At 49.4% G+C, this 15,585-nt stretch overlaps 1 protein-coding gene across 2 annotated transcripts; it reads right to left on the bottom strand.

Annotated features, from left to right (window-relative positions):
* Positions 1-377: 377 nt before the first annotated feature.
* On the bottom strand, positions 378-7,742 carry RGS4 (regulator of G protein signaling 4). 2 transcript variants are annotated; one of them, XM_082312593.1, is made up of 6 exons: positions 7,545-7,742; positions 7,222-7,284; positions 4,771-4,875; positions 3,753-3,814; positions 2,827-2,993; positions 378-2,288 (listed from the first exon to the last, which is right to left on the bottom strand). In XM_082312593.1, the coding sequence occupies exons 2-6, from the start codon at positions 7,263-7,265 to the stop codon at positions 2,037-2,039; spliced, it is 630 nt and encodes a 209-aa protein (XP_082168719.1). In that variant the 5' UTR covers positions 7,266-7,284; positions 7,545-7,742; the 3' UTR covers positions 378-2,036. The 2 variants fall into 2 exon arrangements, with proteins under 2 accessions (XP_082168719.1, XP_082168718.1); XM_082312592.1 differs by lacking the exon at positions 7,545-7,742 and having other exon boundaries at positions 7,222-7,354.
* Between the last annotated feature and the right edge of the window lie 7,843 nt (positions 7,743-15,585).

The raw sequence follows: 15,585 nt of genomic DNA, 5'->3' as shown, positions 1-15,585 counted from the left end.
CCTGGGGACAGGTTGAGCTCTGAGCTAAAACATCTGGCTGAGAAAACATTTGCAGCGAGGAGGTGCTCCTTTACAGTCCCCCCTCCAAGGCAGTCAAGGGGGGCTCATGCTCGCCCCAGGCCCTCAGCAAGGATGGGTAATCCCGGTGCTGAGCTTGCTGTCAGGCACAGCATGGACCCCAAAAAGCCCAGCATCCCCCAGGCTCACAGTGCCGAGGGTATCTATCTGAAGGATATAATGGCTGTTTCATCTGTCCGTACTTTAAAACAACCTCTGAGTGAAGCCATTTGTAAAATGACTTTTTAGAGTAACCTTGGCCAATGAATTGCATCTCCATGCATTTTGTTTGGTTCACACAATGGCACTTTAGAAGGGACTAATGCAAACATTTTTATTTAGAATGTATTCATCATTATTTAAATATCAATACAGTTTTTGCAATAGTTATCAAGAGTTCCCAGTACCAGGGGAAAATAAAACATAGCCACATGCTTGGCTATGTTCAGAGCTTTAGCAAGCCTCTCCATCTCTTAGCTGAACATGCAGGGGTGGTATGCGTCAGTACAATCTAATAAATACAAAATAAAGCAAATGTCAAAAGAGATGTTTCTCTGTGGGCCTGGATGTGCCTGCTGGAGAACCACGGCCTCCTCCTGCCATGTCAAAACCCTGGTGTGAGAACTGTTGTCTGGACTGGGATGCGGAGTGAGGAATACACGGTTGTCAGAGCCGCAATATCCAACTAAGGAGAGACCAAGGGTTGGGGGAGAGCGTCACCGACAGCCACTGGACTGCTCAGAGCAGGCAGTCCCAGCTGCTGGCTGGCAATACCCAGTACTGCAGCCCAAGACAGCAAGCCCTGCATCTGTTCCTTGTGCCTCCAACTGCACGTCAGTGTCAGTCCCAAAGCCCTCAGTGAAGGCCATGTCTAACTGCAGTGATTAAAATGTAAGCTGCCTTCTGGTGATGATTGACACATTCCTCCTACCACCTTCAGGAAAAAAGTGAGTCATGCTACTACTGAATTATAAACTCACATAAATAACATTTAAAAAAAAAAAAAAAAAAAGACATTTTCAAGTACTCCCAGGCAGGGTCTTTCCTCCCCAGCTGTTGTGGTAGTGGTTCTATTTCTGCTCCATACAAGCCAGGGCAGGCAAACTTGAATTCAGATGGCACTCCCAGAGTTAGTAACATATACCTGGCAGTCTGGGAGAGAAGGAACATGCTTCTGTTCTGCTCAGCTACGGTATTTAACCTGGGAGCATGAAGGACACCATTAATAATATATTAAATAATGAACCTCCCCCAAAATAATAGCTCTGTACAGCCCTAAGGAAAGATCCTTGGCCAGCATAAACTAGATTCTAGAGAGGGAGAAGCAGCCAGAGGGGAGAGCTTCCCTGCGATTGTGGCTGTGGTGATCGAGGGAGGCTGTTTGAAAAGTTTTGGTCTCCCTTCAAGAAAGAGTAGCAGCTCTTCCTATGTCTGATTACTGTAATGCAGCACTGCCTGAGTTCTGAGCAAATACTACTGAAAGCCTAGACATTTGGGAGCTATATGAACAGCTAAGGACCAGAGCAAGTCCTTTCATCTAAGCTTTTGCCAAATAGAAAGGGGAGATCACAGTCCCCAACGCTTCCCTTGGCTTCCTCTTTCCCCCACTCCTTGCTAGGTGTCACACTGCAACACTGCAGGTCTGGTCCCTTGGTGGGCAGTGCTGGGTCTGAGCACGTCCTCCCCCGCCGCTCTCTGGGCTTGCAGGGCTCACCAGAAACACAGCGGACATGCAATGATTGCACCCAGCTTTCATGTCAGACACGGACTCCGGGGCTCCTACACCGACGGAGTCAGAGGAGGGTTTGCTGCACAAACTGAGCCTGGCTTGGGTTACAAATGCTGGCTGTTGCATGACATGGGATACAACTGGGACATTAGACAGCTATTGGAGACAGCTCTGTGGCTTCATGCCAATGAATGCTTTTGCTGCCGTATATTCTTGCGAGGGCCCAGCCCGCCCCTGCCTCGCTGCAGGTTCAGGCACACTGAGAGATGATGTTAGAGTTGCAGTCTAAGCTGTGAGTGTGGCTTCTTCTGCAGTTTTCGGGCCCACAGCCAGCACCAGGTGGGCTGACCAAGTCCAGGTAGTAGGGGGACTTGAGGAAACGGCGGTAAGAATCCTTTTCCATGAGGGTGAATATTTTTCTCTGAGCCTCATCAAAGCAGGACAGTGTAGGCTCCAGCACATTGTGGCTCGTCTTCTCCCGTGTGCATGAATCCAGGTTCACCTGTGGGCCAAAGGGACAGCGTAACTCAAATCTGTCCCAGAAGTGGCTAGCATAGGTAAAGGAGAAGCCAAGCGTCTCTTCACCAAGCATGTTCAAGCTGTCCTTGATGGGCAGTGGTCTGAAATGGCTGTTGGACACCCTGTCGCCTTGGCAGAATCTGTGCAGCTGGATACCAATGCATCTCTGCTGCCAGACGAACTGTCAGAGGAGACTGACACGTATCCCTCTGGGATGCAGCCAGGCAGGAAACTTGAACAACTGCACAGGAGCAGCTGGAACACTGGGAGTCATACTCCTCTCAGGCTTCTCCCAGCTAAGTGCACATATGGGATGGTCACATGGTTGTAACTAAACCCACTTTCTCTCTATCCAAGTTTAATATGAAAGCAATAAAAATGACACCATTTGCCTGCTAACTAACAGAGAAGCGGCATCCTTCAACTCTTGTGAAACTACCAGATCTCTACTTCCCTGTGCTGCTGGCCTGGTTCAGGATTTAGGATGATACCTTTGCTCAAGAAATGTTCTGTGCACATACCTCTTTTGTTGCCTGCACTGAGATGAACTCATCATAGATCTTCCTGGCCTTGGGACTGAGCTTGGCTGGTGACTTGGTTTTCTTGTAGTCCTCACAGCTGACCCAGAACTCGATGTTTTCCTCACTGTACTCAGATTTGAGAAAAGCACGGAAAGCAGCCAGTCCTCCTACAGATTGTTTAGAGGAACATCAGATCAGGTAAGAGTGTTGGTTCCTGGATAGTCATACCCATGAACCCCAGCAAACAGCCATTCTGCATTCTCCTTCCCAGAGCTGAATGAGCAGCTCCCCTGGGGACGGCTGCCTGCCTCCATGGCCGTCGCTCGTGCGTGCCGAGGGAGGCTGGAATTCAGACGGGCCCCATGGGGATGTCACACATGGGTCCTCAGCTGCCTGCTCCCCCACTGTGACCTTCAGTGGCTCAGTCAGGAGAACACAAGCAACCCACGTGTTCCCAGGAGGCCCCAAGGAGACAGCCAAGACACGCCACAGAGTCTCAGGCCATGGGAACAACACGAAGGAAACATCAAGGACATCAGCGTAGCCTGGAACCGACAGGAAGACAAAGTCTCCCATGGGCTCAGCTGCAAACAGTTTCTCCACTTTTTGGTCCTTGTTTAACCCACTGTTAAGCGTGTGCTGCAGTCTTGCCCTCCCCTTGCACAGAGCTAAACCAGTTGCCTTCACAAAAGGGACAGCTTAGCAGTAGGTCAAAGCCCCACTCGTGATGCATTGGGATGGTCCCTTGGATCTGACCAAGAGCACCCTTCACCACCCCTCCCACAGGCCTGTGTGGCCAAAGGAGCTACTGTGTGCGGCTGAGAGACGTAAGATAATGTCCCATGCCCCCTGCAGGGACTGCTCAGCACACACACTTTGCAGGCAGCACCCTCAACATCTCCAGCAGAAGGGCCCTCTTTACTTACTGTCATGATGGATCAAGTTTTCCAAAGAGTCTGCCCACTTTCTGACTTCCTCTTGGCTAACCCTAAAAGGAGACAAAGGGAGAAACGTAGGGAAAATTTAAGGGTAGCACAGAGAGGACAAATTTGATTTTTTGCTCAGCACCACTAGAAAATCTCTTTCTCTGAGTGTTGTAAGAGCATACAAGAGAGACCAAGAAGGAAATGTCTGCTTGCTTTACAGAGACCCCTGGTGATCCCAGATCTAATCTACAGAAATTTTGGTTTGCAATCCCCATCACCAGCCATGGGCTGGAAAGGAAGTTTCCTGGAAAAATTGTTGGGCACGTTGTGTTTATTCTGTGACTGGCTGCATCTCTTGATGGGGCACGGGCCTGGGATCACTCTTACAGGTCATGTCTGTAAACTCCAAAGGGCTGATTTCTTTAACCTGTCAGAGGAACAGTAGCTATATAGAAGAGAGAGGAATGTGGGAACACATCCTGCATTCATTCCCCCTACCATACCAGAACATCCAAGGGCTCATCTCTCCCAGAAGCATACCTTGGCCTTTGGAGTCCTCCTTGGAAAGGACACCATTTACTTGTATCTCAGTGAGAGCTGTGATACCCTGACAGGCTGCTCTCTTTGTTTTCTGTGCCAATACCTCTGTGCAGCTGTGTGGACCATTGCACAAATCCAACTCAAAGAGACAGTGATGCCGATTCTGCAATGTGTCAAGTTGCACTGGGTCTTGTGATGGTGTTATTCCCCTGTGCAGGAGACTGCACGAGTCTTTCCACGTGCACGTGCATATTGAATCACAGAAGTGTTGGCAGAAAGGGACCTCTAGTTCAACCTCCTATGTAGAAAGGGACTATCAATACCTGAGGACTATCACCACGCTAGATTCAAACACACAGATGTTCAGGAGGTACTGGGAAGCAGCAGCAGAAACGCTAATGCAGTTCAGCTCACTGAAGGAGTAAACAACACGTTGCAGCCAGCCTGGGCTTAACTACATGGCAGCATCTGCTCTTACCTCTGGCCTGAAGGCATTTTCTCCTTCTTGCCCTGGGAAGAACTGTAGTCACAGGAGTCTGACTTCTGCAGCAAGAAGCCCAGACGATGCTTCATGTCTTTGGCACTGAAAGAAACAATTCAAGAACGAGATGAAGATCATGCATTACAACTCCCTCCGCAGCCTCCTCACCCACAATAAGCTCCTTCAGCATTCCTCAGTGTCACAAGTGCAGGTCACTGCTAGTGACTATGGTGCTAACTTTCCACTCCTCACATAATGCACATTTCTGTTGCTAGACAAATATAACAAAGTCAAAGCAGTCATTTTTCATGTTCAACGGCACCATTTTCTTGCTGAGAAGGTAATCAGCCTGGAGGCAGGGCTGGCAAAGGGGTAGAAGCTGCTGTTTTCCTACTGTTTGTTTACAGTTAAAATATTGTGATAGATAGGCATCACTGTGCTGTAAACGTGTCACTTCTCCCTAAACTGATTTGCCCAGCTACCAGTGTCCAGTTCTTACACGCTTACTAATCCTTTCCTGCAGCCCTTGCCATCTCCCCACCTCATCACCCAGCTGCAGGAATGGCGGAGCCGTGCCAGGCCACCCCACCGAGCAGCTGCCCCTGACACCGAGGGAAGGGAGGAAGAGAAGGGCTCGGAGCAGGACCATGGGGCGAGATCAGGGGATGAGCCAGGAGCTTCAGCACAACCGGCCCATGCTGACTGCAAGCTACTCCCTTGCTGCATGGCGAGCTCCGACAAGGGCACGTGCTTAATTTTATTCTGATTTCTAGCGTGCTCAGGACAACCATTTCCTGACAGCAGCATCTAGATATGCAGCTGGTATTGGCCACAGCATCTCTCTGGATTTCCTTCCAGTTTAAGAACGGGGGGGCAGGTATATCAGTCCTGCTTGCTCAGGGGTGCAAACCCTGGCCTGCTGCAGGGTACAATGATAGCGTAAGCAGGAAATTCTTCCCCTGCTCCTCAGATCAAAGCCTGGAAAAGAGCAAGAGCTCCAGTAACTGCTCAGCCTCCCAGCACTGCTCTTTGCTCCAGCCATAGCATCCTGTCAGTGGTCCCGGCCATATCTTATCTCACTGCTTGCTTATGCTCATAAATGTTTCCGTAACAACTCCAGCACTAGGGTGAGAGCGAAGGAAACTCATAGCTTCTTTAGAGCAGGTCCTGCCCAGGCAGACATCGGGCACTCTGTGCTGCCAGACTCGGGCTGCCTGGCGCTGCTGTGCTACCTGCCCCCAGAAGAAGGAGGCCACTCAGCTCTGCAGGAAGGCGGCAGCAGGAGGAAACAAGACACTGCTGCTTGCAGCGAGTCCCACAGCTTTCTGGGAGAGAGGGATTTTTTGGGGAATCCTGGACAGAGGTGGTTAAAAGATGTGAACTTTTTTTTTTGCTTTGCATTTTTTCAAATGTTCTTTCCCCCCCCAAGCCCCCATGCTCGTGCGGGCATGAGCGGCCAGAAAGGCAGCACTGCACCAGCAGAGACCCATGCAAGTTTGCATGGGCTGGATAAGCAGGGAGTTTTGTGGGGCTGGTGCCATTCTGGGGACCTGGGCCACCCTGCTGGGGGTCTCCAGGCCCCATAGTACCTGAAAGGGAGTAACCCCTCCAGGAGGGCTTGTGGCCACCTTGCAGGCATAGACACCCCCTGACGCTGGGCTGTGGGGCAGGCCATGCTGCCAAGGGCATGCCTGGGGGCACGCAGGCTCTGCTCTGCCAGCACTGGGATGCCTGGCCGGTACTGCACACCGGGATGCAGCCAGATCCTGCACCCACAGGTACAGCTCAGCCCATCCTGATCAGCACTGCACAACAGGGGTATGGCCAGCCCCACACTGGCCCCATAGCGCTGTGCACTGGGGGTACAGCCTGACCTGGTCCCTCAGCATCAGCACCCACCCAGAGGATACAGGCTGACCCCACACCGGCTGCTGCTGCATTCATATCCGTGGTGCCCTGGGCTGGCCTGCATCCCCGCCCTGCCCGCCGGCGGCCGGGTCTCTGGTCCTGCCAGGCTGGGTTTCTGCATTTGGGATGTGTTTTGGGGAATGACCCTCAATTATTTGCTATCCTGCCTGCCTTGCTTCCCCCTCAAAAAATCAAGCACAGAAAATTCAGCAGAGAAAAAGGATTCAAAGGAGAAAAGAGGTGCAAGGCTTGCAGCAGAAGCGGATGACAGGAATATAAAAATATAGCAATGCTAAAAGCTGCTTGTTTTGCTGATGGGAAGGATGGGTTTAGAATTCCCACAGCTCCGTACAAAACCTTTACGCAATTCTGCTTCTGACTAACAGGGAAGAAAAAGCCTGTAAGCAATCATTTGTATCTAATCTTACAAAAGAATCAGAGCCAAATCTGCTACTTCTGCTTCAGACACAAAGTGCAATATATCAGCGTATCTCCAGACAAACAAGACAGATCTAAGAGATGCTCAGAAACAAACAGTACCTTTTTAAGCAAGTGGCTGGCAGCGCAGCGAGTCCCTTGCACATCTTGCTCCTGGGGTCGGTTCTGTATTCCAGGAAAAACAACAACGCAGGAGGCAGCAGAGGCTGTGTGAGGGTCCTTCGCCGTCTGCAGAATTCAGTCTCGTCTCTGAGCCAGCTGCGCTGCCTTGGCTCTGTTTTATAGCCTAGCCCAGCCAGCCCAGCAGCACTCGGTGACCCAGTCAGGAGTCAGCGCAGCGGCAGCACCCGTCCCCTTTTTGCCCACCCCACAAGAGGGTGACGTACAAACAAAGACAAAGGAGTGAGTGGGATTGAAAACCTTACCAGAAATGAAGCTTGGTGTCTGGCTGCAGAGGTGGATTCTTTTAAAAGGGTGGAAAAAGCTTCAGGGGCTTTCCTCTATTGCAAAAGATGGAACAGTGCCGACAAAAGCTGGAGGAGATTTTCAGAGGAGCACAGACAGTTAAAAGGGTCAGAGAATCAGTTCTGAGAAGGGCGATGAGCTTTGCTGGTTCCTCTGTTCATTTTCCCCTTCTATTTAAAGCAACCTGGGGAAAACAAGGGACAACAATTTTAAACACAAAAGGTTCCCATAATCCCAACAAATGCGGAAACCAGCACTCTAAGGAAAGAAGAAAGTAAATTCACCAGGGAACTACCCAGGCAGATAAGACTGTCCTCTTATATTCTAGAACCATGCGGATACACGCCTTTGGTGAGGCTGAAAAAAAAGCTCTGAGGGGCATATCACTATTGGAATATACAATGTATGTGTCCCGGCACACGCATATTTGGGGACAGCTCATGTACATGTGTAGGAAAAAGAAAGACAGGAGGCTGACAACACGGCTGCCTTAGATATATGGGTATCACTGCAATACCTTACTTCTCCATTTGCATTTGCCCCTAATCAAAAGCCAGACCCTGGGACTCTGGAAGATGATTAATTTAAACAATAGGCATAACTGTGCCTTCCCAGAGAGGACTTTGTGGCAGCATTGAGGCTACTCTGTGCTAAAGGATGAACCCATGAAACACCTGGCTGTGGGAATGTTTGGTGGTGACTGCACTGCCTGGCTCTGCTGTAGTCCCAAGGGAGAGCAGCATGACTCCAGCTATACCACTTGTCCTCAGCCCTTGGAGGGTGCAGAAGGCAGTTGCCCCTCTGGAGAGAGAGAATTGGCTGATATTTATTGAGTTGTGGCTCAGCACAGGCTGTACCATCATTATAAAAGAGGGGAAAGCTTTGGGCAGACGGGCATGCATATGGTCTGCTGCACTTCAAGTCTTGCTCCCGCTGTGAAATAAAGAAGCTTCAGTTCAGCAGCAGGCTGTCTGCCTACGCTACCCACTGCTGCGGTCCCTCTCTCCAGAAACCTTTAAATACTTTGCCCATGACCTGCAGAAGTTGCAGGGTGAGCTTTTCCCTCCTGTGTCTCTAGAGCCTACAGCCAGCAGCACAGACAACCCAAATCCCAGACTAGTTTACTTGCCTTGGCATACATACTGCATCCTCTCAGATCATTAACTGTGCTGAAAGGCAATTAACTTTAAAATGCTTTTGTATGAATGTGACTATCCTGTTGCCAATCCTGAGGCAACATGCCTGCAAGTCCTGCACTGTTTGGACCAAAAATCAGCTCTAGCGCAGAGCAGTGTAAAACTTTAACTGAGTCAATCCCCTTGTGTTTTTAGTGTTGGTGAGTTGACAGCGCTTGGGTGGATCTGTAGGAAGCGACTGAGCATTGGCAGAGTTGGTGCTAAAGCTCTCTGATGTCTTCTCTTTGCGGAGGAGAGAAGCCAAAGGGCAGAATATGGCCAATGGGAAAAAAACTTAACTAATTAATTAATTGCTAAATATTTAATTTAATTTCATTTTAATCTCAAACTTCTGCAATGTTAATGCTGTTCCTGTGCAACTGCTGTGCATTCATTCAAGCAATTCAAGAGCTCAGCTGGCGGACACGGTCAAGGTGCCTGCAAGCTCTAACCCTGACCGTAACCCCGGCAGCCAGAGCCTGACCTCCTGGCTCAGGAAGCTCCAAAAGGCTGCTTGCTAGGGCAGGGAACCTCTGTGCAGAACACAGAAATTTTGCAGTTTCTCTGCAAATTGGCACATAACCAGATTTAGGAATGTCACACTTCTCTGTGGATTGTAAGCACATTCGCTGTGTGGCTCTAATGACACTCGAATGCTGGCGTTGTCAACATCAAGTCACCTCCTGCATTCCCCAACCTCTATGTGAGCAGGCTGTAATAAGAAATTTCTAACACTGCCATCACAACAGCCAGCCCAAAGGGCTTTGCAATTAAGACCATCCTCCCTGGACTAGCTATGCAGACTCCTAGTGAAATTTCCCTTTTTCCAGTTCATTAACAATGACTGGTTCAGTCTGGCCCCCATGAGAGGAGTTTGGGTTTGCGTTCTGTTTCTCCTCTAAGCTGTGTTTCCCAGCTGTTGCAGTTTAATATCCTCTTAGCTGCTCCAGCTGGTCCCCAATCAAAAGTACCCCCTTCCATCTCTTACCCTTCATAGTCAGGCCTCTTCTCCCAGGGCACAGACTGTGCTGTGCTCAACACCAAAATCTCCTCCTCCCTGCCAGATAGAGAAGTGGCAGCTCCTGCCACTTTTTACGCCTGTCATGTCACTTCTGGCTCGCTTCACCTGCAGCATGGAGAAAGCAGTGAGAATGGGCTGGGGGGTGCAAGGCTGGGGGTGTGGGCTCCCAGACCAATACATCTCTTGGCCGTGCAGTGCTTTGGAGGCACCCAGGGGCTCACAGGAGACAGCACGATAGTGAACGTCTGCAGTTCCCACTGTGGCATCCCTCATCCCCCACCCACTCGTACCTGCTGCATCCCCTGCCCTGCCTCCCCAAGCAGCTAGAGACAAGGCTGTGAAACGGAGCTTTTCCTCCCACCATCACTGCTAGGGAAAAACGTCACACACGTGTGCTCACCCCCGTACACAAGTGCTTGTGGGATGTGTCCCTCAGCTCAGCTGCAGCCAAGTGGCAGGCCGTGGGAGGAGGCAGGGAGCACGGGGAATGCTGCTTCAGTGGTCATTGCCCAGAGCTGAGCTACTACAGGCTGTTGCCCTCCTGACAGCGCAGGACTCCCCCACCTCAGTCCCTTCCCATCTCAGAACAGCGTGCTGTGGGATGGACAAGCACGTGAGGAAGACGGCTGCTTTGTGTCACTGGAAACAGAGAAGGGCACGACATGGGAGCTGTGAGGATGTGCTGCTGGGCCAGAGCCTCTCCTGTCACTGCTGCCTTCCCCAGTCCACCTTGCAGAGGCTAACAGTGGCCCACTTTCCTCCTCTTCATGCCTCACAAAGCCAGCCAGGCACCTTGGGACTGGGCTAGCAAATCACCTGGGTGCACAGGGGGACACTGGGCAGAGCATTCCCCATCTTTATCATGGGCATCCCCATCCCAATACGTGTCTGGCCCACGATCTGCTCTGCAGACAGCATTGGTGAGGAACCAGAGCAGCTCCCACACCCCTGAGAAGCATTAACCGGGGTGGCACTGGTCCCCAAGGCGCCAGGCTGCAGAAGCCCTGCGCGAGCAGCTGCCCTGGTGACACTTCTGCCCACATGAGCAGCCCCGGCACCGAGCCCTGCTGCAGGGAGGGGGCCTGGAGCTGTGCTGAACTCCCTGATTTGCTTCTCCCATACCCCAGCCCCAAGCACTCTTTGCACAAAATCCCTTCCAGTGCACCACGCCCCCCCTCCCCTCCGCCCCCGCCATTGATATCTTCTCCAGTACACCTGTTAGTGGGTAAGATTTCCCTCCAGTAACAAGGGTTACTGTTAACAAGGGTTCCTCCAGTATTCTTCTCCACATACATGTGTGCTTTGATTGAATTACGGCTAATAAGCTGGGAGCAGAGAGCCCTGGAAGAACCATTTGGGTCTGAGTTTGGATGAATCAGCTCGGTGCGTGCCTGTGTCTGACGCGGCATGCAGCCATGTTTCCTGTCCCAGGGCACTGACTGTGACCTCTTTAAAAGACATATGGAGAGGCCACGCTTGTCCCCATAGTGTCCCCCAGCCAGCACCGGGAATCCCAGAAACGCTATCCCACAGCACAGTCTGAGGAAATTGTTCTTTCCCATGTCCCTGCAATGCATCGCCTGACTTCACGCGTGACCACAGCCACGGCCCTCAAACCAGTCCCCAGAGGCAGCCTTTGAGGAGAGAGCATCTCTTCCCAAATTAGCCCTGACGAGAGGGATGACTCACCATTCTGCCACACGGTTTATTTGCTGCTCACACGGAAACCTTCTCAAGTGGATGTACCTCCAGGCTGACCCAGTCACCTTTCTGCTTCTCTTAGACAAGGCAAAGATGAACTTTTAAAGGTAAAGCAGCTCTGGTTTGTTGTCAGAATTTCTTGCTGAGCCTGCTCCTCTCTGAAGTGATGCTCTGTAAACGTTAGCACATTCATTCAGCACGTTCCTTAGCCCCAACTTCATACAATTCATACAAGCAAACGGACAACTCATACAATTTTCCCGTGGTCTCAGGTATTTTCTACTTATACATGCTCCTACGTCAGTGGATTTTTGTCATTTCTAAGCGCTTGGAAGTTCCTCATAATTTTGGGAGTTTTGGTTGGGTTTTTCTTTGCTTCAACCCTCAGTTTTTGGGCTGCTCACTTCTCCTGTTACTACCCAGAAGACAATATTTTGTCTTGTATCAAAGGAAGAATTTTGTTCAGCCCAAATGGACTTTTTTTTTCTCCTGGTTTGCATTTGCTAATGAAGTAAGTGGGGTTTTTTGGTCTAGCTATTGTTCTTGTTTGTGGGCATCAGACAATAAAAAAAGCTATAATTTCAGTAATTTGCCTTCCAGTTTCCCAAATCTTTCTCTCATCATCCATCTTGATTAACAGCCCCTTAAACATTTCCTCTTAATCACTAGGAAAGTTTTGAATAACACTGAACCACAAACCAAGCCAACATATGCCTGTTCACTGATGCTTTCCCAACTCTAAAAACACTTTGAAATGTCTCATTTAGCCACTTTTAGTCCATTTAATATGGATTTTATGACATTTTAAGCCAAATATTGATAGCAACCCACATTCATTTATAAATCTATTTCACCACCACAACTCCCTCATAAAAGCACTATTAAGCTCATTAGAAAAGGTCTATTTTTCCATTAAATCACATCAGCTGGTATCAATTATATCACCACCTTTTCAAATGAGCCTGCTATCGTCCATACTAATAGTGCTCCTGCACTGATCAAAAGGTTAATAGCTCTGTGACTATATAGCTCACCCCCTCTTAGAGAATGGCTTTCTTCCAGTCTCCTTCTATTCTAAAATGTATGAAAAAGGACCACTCTTTGTCCTGAGAGCTCTTTAGCCTATTCCTCCAAGAATCTTAGTGCAAGCCAGTTGCACTCGGTTGATATAAAACTGTGTAGATCATCCCCAGGGCTGTGTAGCCCCCAGGCAGGGACACGCTTGCTGGTCTTTTGCAAGGGACACCGAGCAGATGCTTGCACTCTGTCCCAGCTCTGCCTGCAGCTCCGCTGGAAGTCTCCCAGTACCAGACCCCAACGCTGCCATTGCTTCTTCTGTGCCTGAAATGTGCCTGGGGGCGTGAGGCAGCTGATTTTGTCCTGTCTGTGCGCTGCCAGTCCCTCCTCAGCCCACACACCCTGGCTGAAGCACAGCACCCAAGAGCTGGGTGCTGCTCCCGCTGAGCAAAGGCGGCTCAAGTGAGACACGCACCAGGGACTGCTCGCAGTGAACAATTTCACCCCTGACAGCAACCAGGTCTAAGTATTTTCACTCCATATTTTGACCTGATACCGTGTAACGTGAATTTAGCTGCTGTCGATTTAAACCCACAATTCTGTGTTCCTTCATGTTCTTCTTCGCAAGCTGTGTGCACTATTTGAAGCTTACTGGGAAATCCCCTATTGAGACAGGAGCTGTGATTGACCCCTGTGGGCCCATCACCACGTTAGCTTACAGTCAGTGGTCTGCGCACACCTCGCCTGGGGACCTCTCACTCGTGGGCCGATTGCTTCACCTGAATGCGCCCTAAGGTACAGGGGAGGAGGAGGCATAAAGGGAGGCAGGAAGAGGGTTGATGCGTCAGAAATTAAGACGCCTTTATGTACAGCGTACAACAAAACCACTCCTCAGCCCTTCTGCACCTTAGCAACCCAGCTGTGCAGTGACTTCCTTTCTACAGCTTTAAAAAGCCCAACTTTTTAATGTGATTGAGCTATCTTCTGCCTAGACAATTACTAGAGGATGTGAATTTACAGGCTGTAAGGCTAAATCTTTCATCACTGCAGATCTAGTGAGATCGACTGTCTTAACCTTAGATGGACCTTTCTTCCTTCCTTCCCTCTTATCTTTCCAGTGACAGCTGAGCAGGATTAGAGCTGCCATACCACAGGGCCCATGCCAGGGAACAAAGGCTAGAGCTTTATTCAGAAGTGCAAAGCCCAGGGGACATTTTGTCAGTGGGGTCATGGCTCAGCATCCAAAGCATGTTGCTTACTGCTCTGGTCACAGTTTAGTTGTTTAATTCTCTAAGCCCGCTTACAAAAGGCAGCTTGGAAGCAGCAAGCATCTGTCAATGCTTGTCTCAAGGGTATGCCAGTTATTTAAAGGGTGATGTCTGACAAGTCTGCGGATGGGTTTGCAGAGCATCATGATTGCAGGCTAAAGAAACACAAAAGCAAGGACAAGCACCTGCAGCAGAGAAACAGCATCCATTCAAAAGCACTGTGTGATGCCAGCCTGCTGCATACAACGGCTGAGTTGACTCGGGATAGAAGTAAATGCTCTTGATGTGGCCCCAGCCTCAAGGGCAATTCTAAAAGGTGCCAGGTATTCAACGGATCAGTCAGCCCTGATGTGCAGCTGGTTTAGAAATCACGAAAAGGAAGCAACAAAATGAAACTGCACTGAAAACAGTTGATCCTAGCCTGAAGTTCCTTGACCTGTGCCTTGGAGGTGAACCGGACAAAATGAAACTGCAAGTGGCAAACACCCAACGTAGCAAAAATGTGGAATTGCTACATTGGGAAAAAGTCACTTGATGCAGAAGCTGATTGCATAGGAATGCATACAGTACATACAATACATGCAAAAACTACTGGAAAACAGTCACTGCTCGGTGAGTTCTGTTTTGCCAAGACATCTTGCTATTTAAAATTTATGTTGCAGCAGTGCTGAAAATCCAAGCAGACCTGAGCTTTACTCTGCCACAGAGAAAAAAAAAAAAAAAAAAAAGCAGAGAAAGAGCTGTGAGCAAAATCTATGGCACATGGTACATGGCTGTGCCCTGCAGCTGATGCTCACAGCATCACGGTGAGAGTGACAACGTTTAATGCTTTATCATTTAGAAATGTCTGCTTTTTCCAAAAAATAAATAAATGCTCCATGTTGTTACATTTCATCCTTCTGAACTTCTCAGCAGTATACACATGGCTGAGATCTTACTGTCTCTTCCGAAACCCTGTTTGCCTGTGTTTCTGGTACTCTGGATGCAGGCTGGATACTAAAGACTGCAATTACTGGCTCGGCAGGTGAGACTCCTGCAAGCTGCCATCCCAAGGCACATTTGTGCTTTGGTGTTTCAGCCAGAAAAAAGTTTCAACACAGAAGGGAAAAACAGGGGCTTCTACACCTGTTTTGAATCAAGTCTCCAGTATTCATAACTGTCTCATCCAACACAGGATCACTTGGATCACACAGGGATCTGACCAAGACCTATTGCAGCAATCCCTAAACTGTCATCCACAGGCGACTTGTGGTCCCAAGAATATAATGCAAAAATCAAAGGAGATGCTGCCTTGGATAATCTCAGAGATGGAGCCACAAAGGTACATTATGGACCTAGACTTTCTCAGATCAAGTATGTTCAGATCCAGGGTACTGTTTCTGATCTCTGGAGAGATGGAGAGACAAGTTAGCTCTAAAGACAAGCATGGCTCTGAAAGAAGTTGTACTGTTCAGCATTATCACGGTATAAATTGACTGCCATCATGTACAAAGTGCTTTTATATTCCATAAGTAGAGTGTTTATCTTATTTGTGCATCGTAGGAAATTGCAAGCCTCTGGTGAGGGTGGTACTGACAAATTGTGTTTCCCCATTTGGTGAAATAATGCTGCAGTCCCAGTCAGGCCAACTAAACTTCACCCACAAAACCCTCATGTGAGATTGCCACTCAGCCCAATTTCATGGGCTTGACCCACCTAGAAAGGATTGCCAGGCACGGACCCTAGTTTGTTACAGAGAGCACTAGATGCCCATAAAAACATGCCCAATATCCTGTTAGCCGGCAAATCCTCCCTGGGCATTGCTTTTCCTCTCCCTGTG

This window comes from Platalea leucorodia, assembly GCF_965183815.1.
Source record: "Platalea leucorodia genome assembly, chromosome: 5".
Lineage (NCBI taxonomy): Eukaryota > Metazoa > Chordata > Aves > Pelecaniformes > Threskiornithidae > Platalea > Platalea leucorodia.
This window is presented reverse-complemented; position numbering and strand designations above follow the sequence as displayed.

Excerpts from the sequence above, each read along its gene's own strand:
- RGS4 (XM_082312593.1), bottom strand. The coding sequence starts at position 7,265 with ATGTGCAAGGGACTCGCTGCGCTGCCAGCCACTTGCTTAAAAAG. Across the intron at positions 3,815-4,770 it reads AAAATGCCTTCAGGCCAGAG|GGTTAGCCAAGAGGAAGTCA; the intron begins GTAAGAGCAGAT and ends GTCTCCTTTTAG. Across the intron at positions 2,994-3,752 it reads AAACTTGATCCATCATGACA|GAGGACTGGCTGCTTTCCGT; the intron begins GTAAGTAAAGAG and ends AACAATCTGTAG.